Source organism: Mauremys mutica, chromosome 5, assembly GCF_020497125.1.
Source record: "Mauremys mutica isolate MM-2020 ecotype Southern chromosome 5, ASM2049712v1, whole genome shotgun sequence".
In the NCBI taxonomy this organism is placed as follows: Eukaryota; Metazoa; Chordata; order Testudines; family Geoemydidae; genus Mauremys; species Mauremys mutica.
In genome coordinates this window covers 135551095-135572404 of record NC_059076.1, presented here as the reverse complement: position 1 = coordinate 135572404, position 21310 = coordinate 135551095, and the positions used below count along the sequence as shown (strand labels likewise).

The 21310-nt window shown below is 48.0% G+C and overlaps 1 protein-coding gene and 1 long non-coding RNA gene across 4 annotated transcripts in view; one reads left to right on the top strand and one right to left on the bottom strand.

Annotated features, from left to right (window-relative positions):
- LOC123370799 overlaps window positions 1-21310 on the top strand; it is a 38859-nt gene that overhangs the window by 1607 nt on the left and 15942 nt on the right. For both annotated transcript variants that reach the window (XR_006579556.1, XR_006579557.1), the window contains exon 3: window positions 13471-13516. This is a non-coding gene — a long non-coding RNA (uncharacterized LOC123370799). The remainder of the gene's footprint in view (window positions 1-13470; window positions 13517-21310) is intronic.
- Window positions 229-7461, bottom strand: LOC123370797 (progonadoliberin-2). Of its 2 annotated transcripts, XM_045017602.1 has the most exons (4): window positions 7338-7461; window positions 2399-2563; window positions 1245-1328; window positions 229-556 (listed from the first exon to the last, which is right to left on the bottom strand). In XM_045017602.1, exons 2-4 carry the CDS (start codon window positions 2534-2536, stop codon window positions 518-520), a joined length of 261 nt encoding a protein of 86 aa, XP_044873537.1. In that variant the 5' UTR covers window positions 2537-2563; window positions 7338-7461; the 3' UTR covers window positions 229-517. The 2 variants fall into 2 exon arrangements, with proteins under 2 accessions (XP_044873537.1, XP_044873536.1); XM_045017601.1 differs by lacking the exon at window positions 7338-7461 and having other exon boundaries at window positions 2399-2698.

The following is a 21310-nucleotide window of genomic DNA, read 5'->3' as shown; positions in this document are numbered from 1 at the left end:
TTTCTCACATTTTGAATCAAGTTTGGCCGAATATTCCAGCACTTAGCCAGAAGGCTGAACTACCCAGAAAGCAGTTCAGGGAGGGCCAGGAATTACCAATAAAGGGCTTTGTGACTTGACTCTTGTACAAAAAAAATCAGTGCATGCTTAAAACTGGTTGATGGGGCTGGAGATTCATTTATTTTTATTTTTTTAAGACATAGGTAAGGTCATAAATGTGGATGGAATTGTATATATAGCAAAATAAAGTATTTTATTCAACATGATGGAATTACACAAGTGCGTAAAGAACTCCAGACAGGGCCTCGTTCTGGTTGGGTGATGGGTCGGGGGCATTTCTCAAACATTACACCATTATCCACGTTCCCAGCATTCAAGTGCAGTCAGCCAAGATGTTCATAAGAATTCTTTAACGGTCAGATACATGGAATCTACAGACACACCATCATGTTGCAAAGGAAATGACTGAAAAGCCAGTGGGGCTGGCAAGCATTTCGGAAAGAGTCTGTGGAAGGGCTCACTTCTTCTTCTGTAGTTGTCTCGCCAGCATGTCAGCCTGTTTGGCAACAAAGACATTTTTTTTTAAATCCCACAATTTATTGGGCCTGATTCTCCATTTAATTGCATTTGATTGATCTCAGACCATTTGTTCAGCATCTAGCACAGTGGAGTTGTGATCCACAGTCGGGGCAGTACAAATAATAAATAATTTTCCCAGTCTTTCAAATGCTGAATGTTTTTCTGTCTAAGTGGCACTCCACCCATTATGTCTGGCTTTCATTACTCCTTCAAATCTTTCCTTTCAAGACTTACATCTTCCAATTAACTTTCTACCACTCACCTACCCCTCCTTGCCTGACTGTGCTCCCTAAAAATTCATTATTATTATATGTATATTAAGGAAACAACAGAGGCCACATTCAGATACCCCCATGATAGGAGCAATGTAAGAACTTGAATAACCTGGACGTTTTATCTCTTGAGCTCTTCCTATCCGAACACTTGTCCTGGCCATGATTCTGAACTTTTCACAGGAGATGCCCAGCATCTTGCTAGATCTTTACGTTCTTTTGGGCAGACAGCTGTGTTTGTTGTTTGTCTTTAAAAGCCTTGGTATTAGAGATAGAAAATACTTCTAATCATTGACAATACCGGATTGTTCACTACTGCCCCCACTTTTGTCTCCTCTGCTAAATGCTGAGGCACTCTGGTAGCTACTGGGGAAGGTTGCTTGTTGTTCTTACCAGCAGCGTGTTCACAATGGTTTTCCTTGGGCTCCTCAGATAAGCACACTCTTCCCCATCACAGAGTTTGATTTCTTCTGAAGCCTGAACTCACAAACAAAACAAATACATTTCCGGGATTGGGTGGCTTCATGGTCTTTCATCCCTAAATTGTATCCAGCCCTGCTCTGTCATAAAGACATTTATATTCACAGTTAGGGGGAAAGAAACAAGGGATATAAACTCTCATGCTGTGGAGCATAAGCCAGAATGAGCAGATGACAAACTTTCACTATGGACTGGTTATTACATAATTGTCCACTAGAGAGTGTCTTGTACTTTCCTCTGAAGCACTGGTACTGGCCAATTTGAGAGTCAGGATTTTGGACTAGAATGAGTGACCAGTCTGATCTGATACAGCAATTCCTATAACCCTAGAAGTGGAAGCGTTACCATCCAATGGCTGTTTGGTGTCCTGTGTGAAATGAGTTAGTAGCCTCAGTGTGGGACCTATAGGGTATTTTTCTGTTAACAGAGCTACGGCATTAGCTCATATTTCTCTGTTACCTCTTCAAGCCTTTCCAATGTGCATGAAATTTGCTGTGCTTTAATGTCTGGATATTGGATGGTGACGAAATTCAGTCAATGCATATTAAGGGGGGAAAAGTCCCCCAAACGGCTGAACTCAAGATGGAACCCTTCACATGGATCTGCCTTGAAGGGCAGCTGACATACTGCAGGAAAGGAGGAAATGGTGCATGCCTTAAAGCTAGCATGGGAGAGCACTAAAGACTGTCCAACTTTGGCTCTCTCCCAGTTGTTGTCTCTTCCCAGTTGTGTCTGTTAAGATGCCCCAGCTGTGCAGATCAGAAGAACCCTGAGCCTTGGGACGGTTCAGATCCTGATCTGTGTCTGAAGGCCGTGTGCTCTGGGTGGTGAGCACAGGGCTGGGAAATGGCGATGAAAGGTTTCTCTCTATGTATGTCAGCATTTTCATTAAGGACCTGATCCTCAGAGGTGCTGAGCACCCACAATTCCCACTGGATCCCATGTGGATGCTCAGCACCTCCCAGGATCAGTCCTTAAATTAGGGCTGCAGAACAAGATGTATTTAGAATGTACTGTGGGCTTTCAAGTAATATGGACGATCCCCCTAGGGAAAGGCTGGAACTCACCTCTGGAGTCTGTGGCAAATCTAGTTCTCTTTTCCCTCCGGGATACCAGCCGTGGGACCAGTGCTGAGCTCTCGACAGGTGGGTGCTGACTACTAGCACTACAAAGAGCAAGAGCAGGAGAGGTCGTTGACATGCCATGGCGCTGTCTGGCTGAGTGGGGAGATCCTGCAAGGAGAAGGGAGGAGCGAGTCAGACATGGCCTGGGAGCAGTCAGCGGAGGAAAAAGTCCCACAGCGTGCGTGGTTCTAGAGCCATATGGCAGGCAGCACCTCATTTCCTAGCATACAGTGCAGGGCGCGCACAGGCAGCATGGCCTGGTGGGAAGAGATTGGAACAGGGAGCCTGGGTTCTCTTCCCAGCTCTCCTGCTAGGTGACCCTAGGCAGGTTGCTGTGTGTCTGGGTTCCTCACCTGTATAATTTGGATAACACTCACCTGCCTGGCAGGGTGGTTGTGAAGTCCAACTGGTTAACATCAGTAACAGGCTACGTGGCCCTCAGATGAAAGACACTTGGCTTCTAAAGGGACTAAGGATAGCGTTAGCTCAAGACCTATGGGCAGATCTGTCCAAAAGAGCTAATGTGCTCTGGGATGCGTAAACAGGGGACTCTCGAGTAGGAGTAGAGAAATTATTTTACCTCTATTTGGCACTGGTGCGACTACTGCGGAAATACTGTGTCTAGTTCTGGTGCCCACCCATTCAGGAAGGATGTTGATAAATTGCAGAGGGTTCAGAGAAGAGCCACGAGAATGATTAAAGGATTAGAAAACCTGCCTTATAGCAATAGACTCAAGGAGTTCAATTTATTTAGCTCAATAAAGAGAAGGTTAAGGGGTGACTTGATTACAATCTATAAGAGGGGTGGCCAAAATTACTGATCCTCCGAGCCACGTACGACAATCTTCAGAAGTTTGAGAGCCGGGGGTGCCTGCCGAGGCTCGGGGCTTCAGCCTTGTGCGGAGGGAGGTCTTGGGGATCAGGGCTGGAGCCTCACTCATGCTGAAGCCCCAAGCCCCGGCAGGTGCACGCTGCAAGGCTGAAGCCCTGAGACACCCCACCTCCCCGCTGGACAAAAGCCAGAGGTGACGTGTGGCTGAGAGATGTAGGGTCTTGTGCCCCTCCCCAATTTTTGCCAGAGTTTTCTGGGCCCACTCGGTGACGTGGTGTCGCTGGGCCCCCTCTCTGCACAGCAGCTGCAGGAGCCGGCAAGCTGGAAGCTGCGGCTGTGGGGAGACTGGAGAGGCAGCAGCAAACAGCTGGGCACAGCGGGGAGGGGCCGCTAAGGATAAGGGGTGTGCGCGCATTGGGGTCATGACTCATGCTATTGGGGGGGCCCAAATCTTTATATTGTGCCCCCCCTCAGCAGGCACCAGTCGCCTCTGACAGAAGCTCCTAGACCCACCACCCTACTGCAGGGCAGAAGCCCTGAGCTCTCCCCCCAGTGTGGTAGGCAGAGAATGGGAAGCTTTATAAAAGAGCGGCAGTTTGGCCACCCCTGGTCTATAAGTACCTACAAGGGGAACAAATATTTGACAATGGGCTCTTAAGACTAGCCGAGAAAGGCATAACACGATCCAATGGCTGGAAGTTGGAGCTAGACACATTCAAATCGGAAATAAGATGTACATTTTTCACAGTGAGGGTAATTCACATTTGGAACATTCTCCATCACTGACAAATTTTAAGTCAAGATTGGATGTTTTTCTAGAAGATCTGCTCTAGGAATTATTTTGGGGACGTTCCCTGGCCTGTGTTCTACAAGAGGTCAGATGAGATGATCACAAGGGGCCGTTCTGGCCTGAAGACTCTCTTAATCTGATGGCACTCGCAGCCTGTGCTGCCTCCTCCCAGATGTCCCTCATTGGGTCTCCCTGGGTCCTGCCTTCAACTAAGCAATCCTGGAAGGGACTGATAACTGCACTAAAACTTACACCAGTGCAAAGCAAATGGGCTACTCTGGATTTATCCCAGCACCTTTGAAACCCCAATGGCATTACTCTGGATTTACACTGGTCTCTCTGAAACCCCACTGGGTCAGTGGCCCAACTCTGGATTTACACTTGTGTAACGGAGAGCAGGATTGGGCCCCTAGTGTTGGGGCATTTGCACTGGCTGGGGAAAGGGAGGAGTTACTGATCCAAGAGGTCTTTCCCCAGGGTTCTGTGGTGCAGGTTTGAGAGAGCAGGGCAAAGCGAAAGCTCTGAACGTGCTCCATTGCACCTGTACGGCCAAGCCCTGCAGTCAGCTTTGCTCCCTGACTCTGGTGCCATCCCTTTGTTGGCAGCTTCCTGGATTTGTTAGGTGGAGCTGTGCTCACATACTGGTCAATGGTACAGCAGAACCTCAGAGTTATGAATTGACCAGTCAATCTCACACCTCATTTGGAACCAGACGTATGCAATCAGGTAGTAGCAGTGACCAAAAAAAAACAAAAAACACCACGCAATTTTTTTAGAATGATCATACTGGGTCCATCCATCCAGTATCCTGTTTGCTGACAGTGGCCAATGCCAGGTGCCCCAGAGGGAGTGAACCTAACAGGTAATGATCAAGTGATCTCTCTCCTGCCATCCATCTCCACCCTCTGATAAACAGAGGCTAGGGACACCATTCCTTACCCATCCTGGCTAATAGCCATTAACAGACTTAACCTCCATGAATTTATCCAGTTCTCTTTTAAACCCTGTTATAGTCCTAGCCTTCACAACCTCCCCAGGCAAGGAGTTCCACAAGTTGACTGTGCTCTGTGTGAAGAACAACGTCCTTTTATTTGTTTTAAACCTGCTGCCCACTCTTTTTGAAGTTCTTCACAGTCTGCTTTGATCTTAACTATCTTGAGCAGTTTAGTATCATCTGCAAACTTTGCCACCTCACTGTTTACCCCTTTCTCCAGATCATTTATGAATAAGTTGAATAGGATTGGTCCTAGGACTGACCCTTGGGGAACACCGCTAGTTACCCCTCTCCATTCTGAGAATTTACCATTTATTCCTACCCTTTGTTCCCTGTCTTTTAACCAGTTCTCAATCCATGAAAGGTTCTTCCCTCTTATGCCATGACAACTTAATTTACGTAAGAGCCTTTGGTGAGGGACCTTGTCAAAGTCTTTCTGGAAATCTAAGTACACCATGTCCATGGATCCCCCTTGTCCACATGTTTGTTGACCCCTTCAAAGAACTCTAATAGATTAGTAAGACATGATTTCCCTTTACAGAAACCATGTTGACTTTTGCCCAACGATTTATGTTCTTCTAGGTGTCTGACAATTTTATTCTTCACTATTGTTTCAACAAATTTGCCCAGTACTGACATTAGACTTACTGGTCAGTAATTGCTGGGATCACCTCTAGAGCTCTTTTTAAATATTGGCCTTACATTAGCTATCTTCCAGTCATTGGGTACAAAAGCTGATTTAAAGGGCAGGTTACAAACCATAGTTAATAGTTCTGCAATTTCACATTTGAGTTCTGTACAGTGTTAAAAATGCAAACTATTGAAAAAATATAGGGAAAGCAGCATTTTTCTTCTGCATAGTAAAGTTGCAAAGCTGTATTAAGTCAATGTTCAGTTGTAAACTTTTGAAAGAACCACCATAACGTTTTGTTCAGAGTTACGAACATTTCAGAGTAACGAACAACCTCCATTCCTGACGTGTTCGTAACTGAGGTTCTACTGTATTCTCAAGCCACTGAGCACAATATCCTAAATCTGGGAAAGAAGTGTGTAATTTTACCATCTTTATTTTACAACCTAAAGAAACTGCAGTAACAACTATATACCAACGCTTTGTGCTTCTCTAGCACAAAGGGCCTTGAGGGGATTATTATGCTCCTTTTAAACATGGAAATATTGAGATGTTAAGTGACTTTCCCAAAACCACACAGCAAGTCAGTGGCAGGGTTGGGATTAGAAACCAAAAATCTTGATTCCCCCTCTGCACCCCAGGCAACACTTTGTTCCAGTTTGTGGCACTTCCCCGTTGCACCAGACACAGCATCACAAACTCTTCTGAACATGTCTCTGCGATCAGGGTTTAGTATGATCTCAGGTCAGGATTTAAAGCATTCTCAGCCAAGTGCCAGGTCTGTCATTAAGTCAGGATGGAATTTCATTTATTCATGGTATAAAACAGTGCCTATAATCAGTGACTACATTTTCTTCACTCCATCTCAAAATTCTCTCTCTTTTTTCCTGAAGGCTCCGGGCAGTTGAGTCTGTGACATCCCAACCCATTTTAAGCTTTGATAGGAAAACTCTGCTGCAAACCTGCCTCTTTAAGGGCTCTGATGGTGATCAAAGACCACAAGCACTTGGCCACTGTGGGGCTGAGTGCAGGCTACATAGAGATTAGATGGGATCCTACAGGGTTCTCTCACCGATGTCAAGAATATTCACTGTAAGAATTTTTTCCCCTCTTGGCTTTTTTTAAAGCAACTGCATAACTAACTTGTACAATGTAACCAGCCTGAAGCAGCGTGATACCATCTCCAAGCTAACACAGTTCTGCAGGGGAATTCAGTCTGTGCCCAACTGCTGTGTGGTTCTCTGTCATTTCAAAATATTACCATCTTAACAAAAGAAAGTCAGATCAACTATTACATGATGAAGATATTGTAGCTGGCAAGAGGAAGGCAACCCAGCACCTTGCTGCTGATTCAGGTTGGGTGGGGTTGATTAGCCACTATTTATGGTTTTGTTTTCATATCTAGAAGGCAAATTCTGACCCCAGTTTCACCAGTGGAAAGCTGGAGGAATTCCACTGGAGCCACTCCAGATTTACACTGTCCGCAGAATTTGACTCTATGAAAGATAATCACATACATGAAATCCATTTGCATTTAATGCCTTTAGGATACTGTGCCCCCAGAAGTACTTCTGTTATCAGATTTGCTTGTAACTAACACGGTTTGCAAAGCATGAGAGAAATTTAGTTACTCACCCTGTTCCGGTCTCCTGCTCACTAAGTCCTTCGACTTCACTGATGCCTGCACAGTTTGCTCTCTCTCAGTATTTATACCATCCCCTGTGTGCTTCGGTGTAATTCGTCTCCCACTCTGTTGGGGCTGCTTGCTGACGTTCATTGCATACTCTGCTGACGACGATGTGCATGGATAGGTTTAAGCCCTCTTGCCACTGGGTTGGTGCTCTGATGAGACAGTATTGAGGAAGGGTCTTCTGGGAACACCCGCCTGCCAGCTCATTAGCTAGCAAAGACCCCTTGAGCTCTGCAGTGGAAGTTTCCTTGTGTCCATAAGCAGATGGGAGCAGAGCTGTATTGCAGGGCAGTTGTTAACAGTGGCAAAGGGCATCCAATTTAAATAGTGGCTCTTCAGCATCTACTGATGTCTGGGGCAACGAACAGCCTGGTGAGTGAGACCTTTCCACTAGTGAGCACTGCAGTGGAATCTGTCTCAAACTGAATGAGATTGGGACTCATCTCAAAAATTCGGGGGGCCGGAGGTGAAGTTGGTTAGTCAGATCTCGGCTTTTGGGCCTGGGTCTTTATAGAGAGAGAGGTCAGTAGTGGAGCTTACAACCAGAACCAAACTCGGGTTCTCAGAGAAGAATTTTGGCTCATGGTGATCTCTGGCTACGAGATTCCTACATCCCCTCCAGCTCTTACTGGCATACAGCATCTGTCCGAGCTAGGCTGTAGGCCCCTTGCAGGCGGCCAGCACTTGTTCGTGTACACCAAGCAAATGCAATCAGAGACTGGTGAAGAAGGCAGCTAATTGAATAAGGTTGCCATAATGTCCTCTAATGCAAGATTTATTCAGCGGAGGGTGCTTGAATGAACATACAATTAATAAGGCCAAAGTCAGACCTGCTGCAAGGATGTGAAATTCCCAGTGAAGTCAATGGGAGTTGCACCTGCTTACCCAGAGGCTGCATTTGGGCCAGTGCATGTGTGATATTGGGGTGCACCACAATGTGGAAAATCAGGCATTTAGGGCTAAGGAAGGTGTAAAAAAGAAGTAGCTTAGAACTAGAGATGGATCCAGATGGGAGCCCCAGATCCCAACGCCCCTCCTCCCCTGCAGGATCTGGGGGCATTTAAATCCAGATCCTAGCTCACATCATCCCCCAGGAAATTCTGATATTTTGACATTTGGTTTTGTCCTGAATCAGGTTGAAAATTCAAAATGTGTAATGAAACAGACAGTTCAGAAAAATTTAGATTTGAAAATGTCAGAATTGATTCACTTTGGGCTGGTTGATATGAATCTGTACCCACTTGAGATGCTCCAGTGCCTCATTGGAGTTGTAGTTTAGGTGCTTCATGCCCCTGTTCTCCACTATGGGCTGGGCTCCCTGGTCAGACTACATCTTCTATGATGCACTATGTTCTCTTCCTCAGGCAGAGAAGCTGTGGGGCGTCATGGGAGATATAGTCCAACCAGGGAGCCCAGTCTTTAGGAGAGAATGGGGGCTTGAGGCACCCAAACTACAACTCCCATAAGGCACCACTGCAGCTCATGCTGATGCACAGATTAATTGCAACCCAACTTGAAACAAAATGTTTTGTTTAGATTTTCCTGATGGAAAAACTGATTTTTTTGGGGCAAAAAAAAAAAATCAACATTTTCCCCTCAGAAAATTTAAATTTTCTGTCAAAACAAGATTTTTATGGAAAATTCCAGACCAGCTCTAACTCACACTTGGACCCTACCTCTGAAATGGGCTGAACTGGAATCCCAAACATCTCAGGGTGCATAAGTAACTTCTGAGACACATCCAGCCTGAAGCAGTGTGAATTTGAGGGACTGGGATCATCTGTTTTGTGCTTGTCTGAATGAGAGACAGCCAGGGTAGCACATTGGCCTAAACGTATAAATAAGCCAATAATAATCACTGATATTTATACAGCATCTTCCATTCTAAAGGACCCCAAGGCACTTTACTGGCAAACTACTATACAAACCACTGAGAAACATCCTTTCATCCAGCTGTGTGCTGCCCAAGGCATCAACTGCATCAGGTGTCCAATGGTGTATGACATCAGCACACACCCGTTCAGGACAGGAGGTGACTGAGATTACTGTATCCAACTAATGCTGCAGGGGGAATAGAAATGGGCAGAATAAGCACTCTTCCTTGGTTGGAAGTTGGCTTGGCCTCCAGCATCACCAGCTTGGCTCCGACACAGAGTGCCATGGGATCTTTAATGACCACAGTCAGCCAAGGCATTCGTTTTATTTCCTGTCCAAAAGGTGGCACTTCCAGCCACAGAGCACCCCTTCTTGCCATGCTAGTGGAGGGATTGATTCAGAGCGAAGTATGGCACCTACAGAATCACCCACACCGTTTCCAGTAGCAACTTGAGCCCAGCCCTGCTTAGTTTGGGGTACCTCAGAGGTGGCACCACTGGAGGCTATTGGGTCATGCCCTGTTCTCACGTGATGGGACAACCTAAAAGGCACTTTCATGTTCTTATGCCAGATCTTCAATCAAGTTCCCTTTCACTTCTCTCCTTTCAACCCTAAACAAGACAGTATTTGTTCAGTATCTCCAGGCCTCTAGCTATCTTGGGTGCCCTTCTCTGGACCTCCCCATTCATGCTGGGATCTTTGTTAAGGTGAGGGCATGAAAACCGGGCTCAGCTCCCCGATGAGCGTGCTCGGTCACTGGCTAGAATGCTCCTGTAAGCGCATCCTGTATCACTGCATCTCAACACAACATGGAAAGCAGCTGGGCATTTTCCAGCCCAAGTGACATCCGGCAGCTGGAAGCGCTTTGTCTAACAGGGAAAACATAACCTTGCCACTGCGTGAGGTTAAACTCATCTTGTGAGCGGACAGGCAAACACAGCGTTTGTAAATTAACTTATTTCCAAGACACCGGAAGGTTTGGGAGGTGTCACCCTCTTTTTATTACATCAATTTCCTTTTGTAGCACTGTTGATCCTGGCTTAAAAACCCTGATAAGCAATTTGCTTTGGATCCTTTCGCCTTTGTTAGCTCATCAATGCCTCCTTCATTCCCTGTTGATATGACGACTGCAAGGGAACGCTCAGTATCAAATACGAAGATGCCACATTTATATCGGGCGCCTCATCCCAAAGGGGCACAAACAGAATGCCCCAAAATACAGCCTGCATTGCTTCATCCCCCATGCAAATGCAGTTACCTCTAGTGTGGAATACAGTTAATTAACAAACACCCCACAGCCTCACACTACCATTCAGCACCAGACACAGTGATACATCCCTTATGTAGCTGAAACCGCAGTGGTCTGGGAGTGGCTGAGCCATTACAAACTTTGAATCTATCTCCCCATGTAAGTATTCTCACACTTCTTATCAAACTGTCTGTACTGGGCTATCTTGATTATCACTTCAGAAGTTTTTTCTTTTATTTAATTGGCCTCTCAGAGTTGGTAAGACAACTCCCACCTTTTCATGCTCTCTGTACATATATATATATATATATATATATATATATATATATCTTGTCAATATATGTTCCATTCTATGCATCTGAAGAAGTGGGCTGTAGCCCACGAAAGCTTATGCTCAAATAAATTTGTTAGTCTCTAAGGTGCCACAAGTACTCCTGTTCTTTTTGCAGTGGGCAGCACGTCATTCCCAAAGCTGGACTCTAGCCAGGATATCAGCTAACAGTCCTGCTGTATGAAAAGCACCCAGGGATCTCGATGGGCACCAGTATCAGAACTTACATCTGTAACAAGCCAGAGAGGGACCTTCTCTAAAAGGAAAGGGGGAATGGCCTCTCTGCTGGGAGTGCCACAGAGATGCTGGCTAGTCCCTAATATGGCGGTGGTTTATGGGAAGTGGGATGAATAACCTGTCACACAAGCCACCAGACAGCTTTCAGCTGCTACAGACCGCAGTGTCTTTAAACACTAAATGTACAGCTCCGCTCACTACCCAACTCTCCTGTCATTACTCCTCTCTAGTGAGGTCTGGGGGAGAGGCAGGAAGCAAGCAGAAAGGAACCAGCTCTGACACGGACTTGGTTGTGATCGTATGCAAGTTACTTCACATCCCTGCCTTTGTTTCCCTTTCTTCAAAATCAGCTAACAACAATTCCTGATTTCACAGTCAGTTGATGTGAAATGAAAATAAGTGGCTAATATCACAATCTCCTTGGACTATAAAAAGTGTTATATAAATGCTGGGGAGGGTGTGTGTGTGTGGGGGGGGGGGTTTGCTGGTGCTTACAAAACAACTCAGGCAAGCAATTCCAAAACATGAAGGAGAATTGCAGAGGAAAGCACCAGGACCTGAATATCACTAGATATTTGAACTGGAAGGCAAGGAAGAAGGTGCCTTCATTCCCAGCTGCTGCCGAGACTCTCTGATTTCCTGTCAGAAGAATTGGGAGCGCTTTTCAGTCCAAGATGAAAGATCCCACCTGACGATAATGGTGGAACGTACAGACGGCACTAATGCTGCAAAGCCAAAGCCCGTGCTAGGGTAGGGAAAGACGCTGCTTCAGGCACTGAAGCCTTCTGTCATTGTTGGCAACTTCAAACCAGCGCGCAGATGGGGATGGCAGAATCTCACAGCGCATTGGCCAAGTGGAACAACAGGCTGGTTCTGATGTCTCAGTGTTCAATGTATGGCAATATCCTGCTGTCTCCAAAGGGATCTGCTTGAACTTCAGAATAACTCAGTCTGGAGAAGCACTGGCATCACCTTAGAAGAGGAAACTTAAGCCTTATCTTTGGTGATAATTCCCTGCAACCTCTGACCCTCAGGGGAAAAACAAGGCTTCCTGAGGGCTGTAATAGCACCTGGCAGGCCCATTTTGATGAGCTGGTAGAGCAAGATGCTGCCCTGTACAGATTCATTAATTAATTCGCTGTTAGAGGTGTCCAAGCCGGGGGAGCCTCCGGATTCATGCCATGATAAGCATTCAGACTAAACTCTCAGACTCCAGGGCATAAATTAGTTGCTGGAAAGGTCAGGCAGGAAGACTTTCCTCTTGCATACAACAATTAACATTGTACAGGTGCATACGGAGGGCTTAGTTTGCCTCTCTCAGAGGCAGATCAGACATGATCAAGTGGCCTGATCTGGCATGATGAGCAACTATGCGCCCCACAGTAAGAACCCACCAGATCCTCCTACATATCACAGTAACATGTAGGGGCCTCAACCAAGAGACAGGCCCTGCTCCAAACAGCTTAGAATCTACATAGACGAGAGAGAGGTAATATTGTGATCCCCATTTTGCAGCTGGAGAACTGAGGCAATATGGGTTTGGTCCAGTTCCACTGATCTTAGTGGGAATCTTACCATTGATTGCAGTGGGCTTTGGATCCAGCCTTTGGTGATTTACTCACGATCACGCGGGGAGTCTGTGGCAGAGCTGGGAACTGAGCCCAGATCCTCTGAGTCCCACTCCAGAGCCTTAAACAGAGCCCATTACGTGCCCCTTTGCCCCTGGCCCCTGCTGCCTCTGTAGCCACCTCCCCATCCAGGGCTTAATTTGTAGGGGCTGAGTAAGTCTGCTGTGAAAAATGATATTAAACATGCAAATATCACTTTTCACAGCAGACTTACTTATAGCTAGCAAGTCTAAAAAAAACCCCAACAACCCAAAAAACACCACACACCCAAAAACCAACAAGAAAAAAGACAAGAATGTTCAAAGCACCTTATTTGTGTTTCTATTCTGCTTAGGTCCAGTAAAGAATAGAGACAACTGTGCATTATTTTTATTATTGAGTCTGCAAAAAAAAACCCACCACCCCACATAGATAAAAGTACTAAGATCTGGACGTGTGTCTTTGCATATTTATTTATTTTTCCTAAAGTTAATTAAAAATTGTCATAGTGGCCACCAGCAAGAATTGGTGGCCGCACTCTGGGGCCACCAAAAAGTTTGCTGCGAGAACCCCTGCACTAGCTCATTGATCCAAGCCGCAATGGTTGGTTGCTGGGGAAATGGCAATTGCTTTCCAAAGGGATATTTTGTTTTTTTAAGGAGGGAGGTATTTCTGTGGGCTTAGGGTAAGAAAGTGTTTTAAAATCACCTACGTTTTTGGAAGCAAAGTTGTCTCGACATTGGGCCCTTGAGGCATAATACCACCCTGTGTTTCTGCAGCACCTGCCCTCTGAAGGCCTGACAGCCCTGTGCACACATTAATGAGGTGAGTTTCTTGACATTCCTGTGAGGTATGAAATTGTCCTTAGCTTCGTGTTTTAGATGGGGAAGCTGAGGCCATGAGAGGCCTGTGGCAGGAATAGAAACTAAATCCCCTGCCTCCCAGCCCTGTGCTTTAGCCCTAACACCATTTTGATTCTGAGGTTCTCCAGAGGCAGCTTTGATCTAGTAACCTGAATGCAGGGCAGAAAGTCAGGACTCCTGGGTTCTGTTTCTAGTGGTGCTGCTCACTCGCTGTGTAACCCTGAGCAAGTCATTTGACTCTCCAGTGCCTCGGTTGCTCAGTCTGTGAAAAAGAGATGACAATGCTGCTCACATGTCTTGAGCTTGATAGTCCAATATAAATGGAAAGCAATGTTATTAATGAATGTCTGAGCAGCGCTTTGAGGTAGTGGGATGAAGGATACAGTAGAAGTGTAAATTATTAGTAATATATTTAGCATGAAATCAGTGCAAAGTTGCTTTAAATATTTCTTTAGAAATATCGAGTAGCTGACAGGGGGCTATTTACGAGGAGGTTCTACCGTTTCTTAGGTATTATGAACAAATCTAAAACAAGATGAAAGCAGGAGGATAACCCGCCAGCAATGTGATTTTAGCTGTCGCTGTCTTTTCTTTCTGGAATAGAAAACTTGCCAGTTAATGCTTAAATATGACTGTAGCTAGCTTTTCTCTCCCTGCACCCCTGCCCTTTCAGAGCCCTCTGCACTCATTCGTAATTGGACAGCACTGTTGAGAAAAAGAAGGCAAAGTATTAATAAAAGAACAGAGGCAACTTAAAAGGCCAAATTGACTCAAGGTTCCAAAGCAAAGAACCAGAGCACAATCAATAAGCTCATTTCCGTCCATGTCACTTTATGACATCCATGAAACATAAGCACATGGCTAGAGATGGGTGAACAAAACCCAGAAGGGAATTTGGTCCATGGATTTAGCTTTTCTTTCTGCTGGGAAATTGTCCCCAAACAGGTAATGACTTCTGTTCATTTATCCACCATGCAGAATAGTTGATGCTAACAGGTTTTGGACTATTGATTCTTTTGCTTATAAACAGTTCACCACAGGTATTCACAATTCACACTGATTGGTCACCTGGGTTCACAGATTTTAAGATCAGGACAATGTTGTCGGACCTCCTGCATAGAATTTCACCCAGTAATTTCACCCCAAGCCCATCACTTCTGGCTGAGCTAGAACATATCTTTTCGAAAGAGATCCAGTCTTGATCTGAAGACTTCAAGTGATGGAGAATCCACCACATCTCTAGCTAAATTGTTCAAATGGTTAATTGCCATTGAATTGAATATGTGCACCCTATTTCTAGTCTGAATTTGTCTAGTTTCAACTTCTGGTCATTGGATCTTGTTATGCTTTTATCTGCCAGACTAAAAACCCTTCACAATCCGAGGTCTTTCCTCCACGTGGGAATGCATGGTATAATTTCTGTTTCATGTCTGGGTGACCCCACTTTATAAACAACTGTCGTCATTTTCTCAGAGAGGGGGTGAATTAGCGAAGTGAGCATTTTAGGAACACGTGCATATATGCGCGTGCACACGGAAACAAGCCCAGGAAATTTCAGGAAATAGTAAACCATTTCCTCTTCTCCTTTGCACAAGGAACAGCATTTGACGTAGCTATCTACAGGGCCCACCGATTTAAAAATAACCAGGTTCCTTCTTGCCTGAGGAAGACAGACAGTTCTCAGTCAGGTTTGGCTGCCCAGCAGCCTTTACATTCCACTTCCCCTCATCATATTCACACCAGGTCATTGCACGTGCCTGTACGTGGGTGGCCCTGTTCATGAAGGCTGCACCCAGAGCCTTATCTGTCTGATGTAGGGAATGTCTACGCGGCAAAAGCTGTGCACAGGCTCGGCTGCCTGAGCTAGCGTGAATCCAGCTAGCGTGGGTAACGAGCAGTGAAGCCAGCACAGCACGTGCTCCCGAGCGGGCTAGCTGAGTATGTACTCAGAGTCTGCACCAGGCTTCTACCTCTGGCGTGGAAGCCCATGATGCACCCTCTTCACCACTCTCACCCCCCGTGCTAGCTGGATTCAAGCTCGCTGGGGTAGGCTAGCTCATGCACAGCTTGTGTTGTGGTGCCAGACCCTTAACTGCTTGAACACAGAGGCGAGGGACCACACCTGAACACAATTTAATGAATGAGAGCAGAGGAATTCTGAAACCATAGAAAATAAATCACTCAATCAATGACGCATCCTCACCCACAGTATCCTGTTCCACTCTATCACCGCGGGGAAAAATAAAGTGAGTGGTTCTACTCCCAGCTCCAACTACCAGAAAAGCTCCTCCCTCGAGGGAGACCACTCAACAGATTGTGCTGGTGTTCACTGATGAACATGCATGTTGGCTGGGCTCTTTGGTCTTGGCTCCTCCTCAGTGGGGCTGGAGGGCATCCAGGCTCGACTTCCCCTTGGTGGGGCCTGGGTGCCCTTCTGGTTTCTTGTGCGTGTCTCCTTGATTGGAGTAGACGACTGGTGGTGTCTCCCAAGGCCAGGGCTTCCCAATGAGCCGGCACTCAGCACAGATTGTGCAGACCTTCATGATAGGATCCTGCTTGCCCTTTCTTCCATGCAGTGAAATCCAGCCCACTAGCTAACACCCACTGAGGCGAACGGGGGCCAGAGATCACGTCTCAGGCTCTCTCTCAGATGTTGCTGCCTCAGTTGCACTCGGGTTCACATTTTCAGAGTTTTCTTTGCAACCATGAGGGCTAGAGACCGTTACCAAAGGGACGTGGGCATTCCTGAAGGATCCTGAAGAAGCGGGAGGCTGGATTTTATCAGCTGGTTTTGGGACTGGGTGATTACCCTGGTAAGCAAGATGGCCGATTGAAGAGGGCTCTGCAGTGGAGTTTAGGAGCTCTGGGTTCAATTCTTGGCCCTTCCACTGATCTGCTGGGTGACCTTGGGCAAGTCCTTTAGTTTCTCTGTGTCTCAGTTCCCCATCTGTTACCAAGGGATAATATCTCCCTCCCTGCCACACAGGGTGTGGGGAGGATAAAATCCTCAGGAGGGTGAGGGGCTACTCAGGTACTGTAGTGATGAGGGCCATATAGGGAGGAGCCTTTCCAAACCCTGCAGCCTAGTAGCTTTCTGTGGGACATTGCTTTAGTACTCTGTGCAGCGAGGGGAACAGCGAGAGGATGCTAAGGAAATGCTGTGTGTGGGTGGGACACTTTCCCCAAAGGTACTAATAGAAGATGCTCTAGATGCACTGTCTAAGGATCTCAAAGCACGTGGACAAACGGAGCTTCCAAATACCCCTGCAATTCAGGGAAGCACCAGCCTCATTTTACAGATGGGGAACCTTGCCTCAAAGAGTGGGAGTGACTTGCCCAGAGTCACCCAGCTGGCCAGTGGCAGAGCCAGGAATAGGACCCTGCTCTCCTGAGGCCCCATCCTGTGCTTTAATCACTAGATCAGGCTTCCTGCTTTCCGCTCCCCCACACTTGGTGGGCAGTGTAGAGAGAGGGAGCTGGGAAATCAAATACTAGGCTACAGCAGCAAACATTCAGCATCCCAGCATAGTCTCACGGTCTTGACCATTGCTAGTAGCTGGACACTCCATGCAGGAGTTACTGGGAGAACTCTACACCCCATGTTAATCAGCTCAGTGAGATGATCAGAATGGTCCCGTCTAGCCTTAAAGTAGATGAATCATAGGATCAGTGGGTTAAATGCCTCCCTGCCCCCCTACAGCCTGTGGGCCTCAGCAGGCTCTGCCCTGGAGTAGAGCAGGCACTGCTCACACTGGCTTGCAGAATCACAGCCAGGTCCTAGGTTTCTCGCAGCTGGGGCTGATTGTGCCAGCTGGGGCCTGTGTCTCAGGCCCATCCCTAGATCCTTGCTAGGGAAGGAGACGGGGGTGGCTGTGGTCTCCAGGAGGCTGCCTCATAGCCGCACCATCAGAGCCTTAATCCGTTTGCTGTAAGTCGCAGCTGCCCGTGCGCCTGGGCCAGGAGGCGGAGGTCACTGCTGCACTTCAGGGCTCCTAGTGACATTTACTCAGTACTGGTTTCCACCCTGCCGGGAGTGTCAGGAAGGCAGATGTGACTTTACATGCTGCTGCCAGCAAAGCCATGAAATGTCACTGCCTGTTACAACTGCTGCTCCTCTGGGGTAGAGGCTGAGCCATGGGCAGCCAGAAATACGCCTCTGACACATGGCGGCATTGGCTGCTCCACTGATCTCAGCTGAGTCTCAGGCATCATTGCAATCCCAGCTGAGGGAACCTTTGAAACCACTCTAGGGGGAGCTGCGTAAGGGGCTCCATACAAGTGACCCAGATCTGGGAGACAGGGCCAAGGGACGTAGCAATTTCATTGATAGGCATTTGTAGGGTGCGCACATCACTCTAAGTAGCTGAGAGCCTCACAATCATTCAAGAGGCATCAGGATCACCTTGAGGAGACGGAGCCTCTGCTCCTTTCTCCTCTGAGGCTGGCTCCCCACTGCTGTGCTGGGTGCTGTTCCGACATGGTGCTGAGGGGGAAGCTGCATAAGCAGGTGTGACGTGCAGCGTGAGCTGCAGAGGGAGAGATCTGGGCTCAGCTTGATCCGCTGCAGAAGTTCACTCCGTTTCGGGAGCCTTTCACTTCCTTGTTTGCCCACCACCAGTGGAAGCTTGGGCTCTATGAGCTGCCATGTCCCTGAGCAGGGCAGCATGAGGGGAGCAGAGAGCTGGTTCTGAGCTCAATTGTTTCTCTTAGCATGAGGGTTTGGGCCTCAGATCATGTCCAGCATTCAACGGGCCATTAGTGCAGGGCTGACACGATGTACCTGCATCAGCTAGCTCTGCTTGGCTTGTGGGTTTCTGTATATTTCCCCACTGTGGTTTCCGGGTAACCCCTGAGCTCAGCTTCCAGAGGAGTGAGCAGTAGCTTAGTCGGTGTGAGAAACACAAAGGGTAGTGTTGCTAGGTCCATAGGCGGCAGGTTTGTATAATTTTTGGTGGGGCCCAAAATGGTGGTGCCCCCCCGCTCCCGCCCTGTAAGCCGATATAAAATGAAGCTACAACGCGTCAGTGCCACAAGATTACAAGGGTCAATTAAAAGTGGAAAGTCAGAAGCAGCACTTGCCTACTTCAATATACAGTATTATATTTTGTTGCACCTGTTGTGATGAAGTGGGAATGTTCTTAATATTTTCTCTGAATACTGTGTGGGTGCCTCAGTTTCCCCTGCAAGATGCCAACTGAAGGTGTTGGGGACAAAGAGATCAGGTGGCCTCCTTGTCCGGAAGAGACACAGAGGCCAGAAGAGGGAGTGTCAGTTTGGAGCTGGCTAGGGAAATGGGGAGAGACCCAGAACTTGGTTCTGGGCTCCCCACCCCCCAAGATGGACCTGACAGAGGGGTTCTGTTTTCTGTATCAACAAGCTCTGTTTAAACTGTGTTCCCGTCATCTACTAAACCTTCTGTTTTACTGTCTGGCTGAGAGTCACATCTGACTGCGGAGTTGGGGTACAGGGACCTCTGGTTGCCCCAGGACCAGCCTGGGCAGACTCGCTGTGGAAAGTGCATGGTGTGGAAGGGCATGCTGAATGCTCCGAGGTCAGACCCAGGAAGGTGTAAGCTTCTTGCCCTGGAGACAGTATGCTCCGAGAGAGGAGGCTCCCCCAGAGTCCTGACTGGCTTTGTATGGAGTTGTTCCAAAGCATCACAGCATCCCCTTCCACACCGTGCACTTCCCAGAAGTCCGCACAGGCACTGACACTCCCTCCTCCGGCCTTTGTCTCTTTTCCAGGCATTAGGAGGCCACCCAATCTCTCTGTTCTCCAACACCTTCAGTTGGCACCTTGCAGGGGAAACTGATTTGGGAGAAATGAAGTAAAAGCTGCCCAAACCAAGCTTGAGCACTCCTGAATTTTGAGGTGTTCAAATCTGGAAGGCAGGTGCTGGGGGTGGGAGAGGGCTGTGGGCTCCATGGGGGAGCATGGCAGCAACTGTCTGGAGCTGCACGGAGCCAGATACGCTGGTCTGAGTGGCACAGTAAGCGGTTTGGGGGTTGGAGAAGAGGTAGGGAGTTCCGGGGGGCAGTCATGGGACAAGGAGCAGGGGGGGTTGGATGGGGCAGAGGTGCGGAGGGGCAGTCAGGGGACAGGCAGCAATTGGATAGGCATGGGAGTCTAGGAGGTTTATCAGGGGACAGGTAGAGGGTGGGGTCCTGGGGGGGAAGTTGGGTGGGGTCTCAGGAGGGGGCAGTTGGGGACAAGGAGAAGGGAGGCTTAGATAGGGGCTGAGGTCCAAAGGGGCAGTTAGGGGCAGGGGTCTCGGGAGGGGGTAATCGGGGAACAAGGACCAGTGGTGCTTAGATAGGGGGTGGAGGTTCTGGGGGGCAGTTGGGGCAGAGGTCTGGGGAGGGGGCAATCAGTGGACAGGGGCTGGGATTCAAAGGGCTCTGGGCTGCTGGCAGCCGAGGGGATCCCAGAGCCCTTTAAATCCCAGCCCCGGCTCGGAGTCAGAGGGCTCTGGGCTGCCTGCAACCGCGGGGAGCCCAGAGCCTTTTAAATCCCAGCCGCGGCCGGGAATCAGAGGGCTCTGGGCTGCCCGCTGCGGCGGGGAGCTCAGAGCCTTTTAAATCCCAGCCGCGGCCGGGAATCAGAGGGCTCTGGGCTGCCCGCTGCGGCGGGGAGCCCAGAGCCTTTTAAATCCCAGCCGCGGCCGGGAATCAGAGGGCTCTGGGCTGCCTGCAACCGCGGGGAGCCCAGAGCCTTTTAAATCCCAGCTGCGGCCAGGAATCAGAGGGCTCTGGGCTGCCCGCTGCGGCGGGGAGCTCAGAGCCTTTTAAATCCCAGCCGCGGCCGGGATTTAAAAGGCTCTGAGCTCCCCGCCGCAGCGGGCAGCCCAGAGCCCTCTGACTCCCGGCTGCGGCTGGGATTTAAAGGGCTCTGGGCTGCCGGCAGCGCAGAGCAGGGGAGAAACCTAGCTCCAAATATTGCTGGAGCAGAGCCCCTGTCTGTGAATATTCCTGGGGCTAAAGCCCCAGGAGCCCATATAAGTTGGCGCCCATGGCTAGGTCCATGTTTATGCCAATGAGTGTGGCTACTTGTCCAGAAGTGTCAGGCTGGAAGGAACCTCGAGAGGTCATCTAGTCCAGCCCCCTGCACTCAAGTCAGGGCTAAGTATTATCTAGATCATGCCTGGCATGTGTTTGTCTAACCTGCTCTTAAAAATCCCCAATGATGGAGATTCCACAACCTCCCTAGGCAATTTATTCCAGTGTTTAAGCACCCTGACAGTTAGGAAGTTTTTCCTAATGTCCAACCTAAACTGGCCTTGCTGCAATTTAAGCCCATTGCTTCTTGTCCTATCTTCAGAGGTTAAGAAGAACAATTTTTCTCCCTCCTCCTTGTAACAACCTTTTATGTCCTTGAAAACTTATGTCCCCTCTTCAGTCTTCTCTTATCCAGACTAAACAAGCCCAGTTTTTTCAACCTTCCCTCATAGGTCATGTTTTCAAGACCTTTAATCATTTTTGTTGCTCTTCTCTGGATTTTCAGGAAAGATGTGGACAAATTGGAGAAACATGGCACCCAGAATTGGACACAGTACTCCAGTTGAGCCTAATCAGCGCGGAGTAGAGCAGAAGAATTACTTCTCGTGTCTTGCTTACAATACTTCTGCTAGTTGTACATCCCAGAACGATGTTTGCTTTTTTTGCAACAGTGTTATACTGTTGACTCATATTTAGCTTGTGATCCACTATGACCCCCAGGTCCCTTTTCCACAGTACTTCTTCCTAGGCAGTCATTTCCC

Excerpts from the sequence above, each read along its gene's own strand:
- LOC123370797 (XM_045017602.1), bottom strand. The coding sequence starts at position 2,536 with ATGGCATGTCAACGACCTCTCCTGCTCTTGCTCTTTGTAGTGCTAGTA. Across the intron at positions 1,329-2,398 it reads ATTTGCCACAGACTCCAGAG|GCTTCAGAAGAAATCAAACT; the intron begins GTGAGTTCCAGC and ends TTGTGAGTTCAG. Across the intron at positions 557-1,244 it reads CCATTGTGAACACGCTGCTG|GCTGACATGCTGGCGAGACA; the intron begins GTAAGAACAACA and ends GTTGCCAAACAG.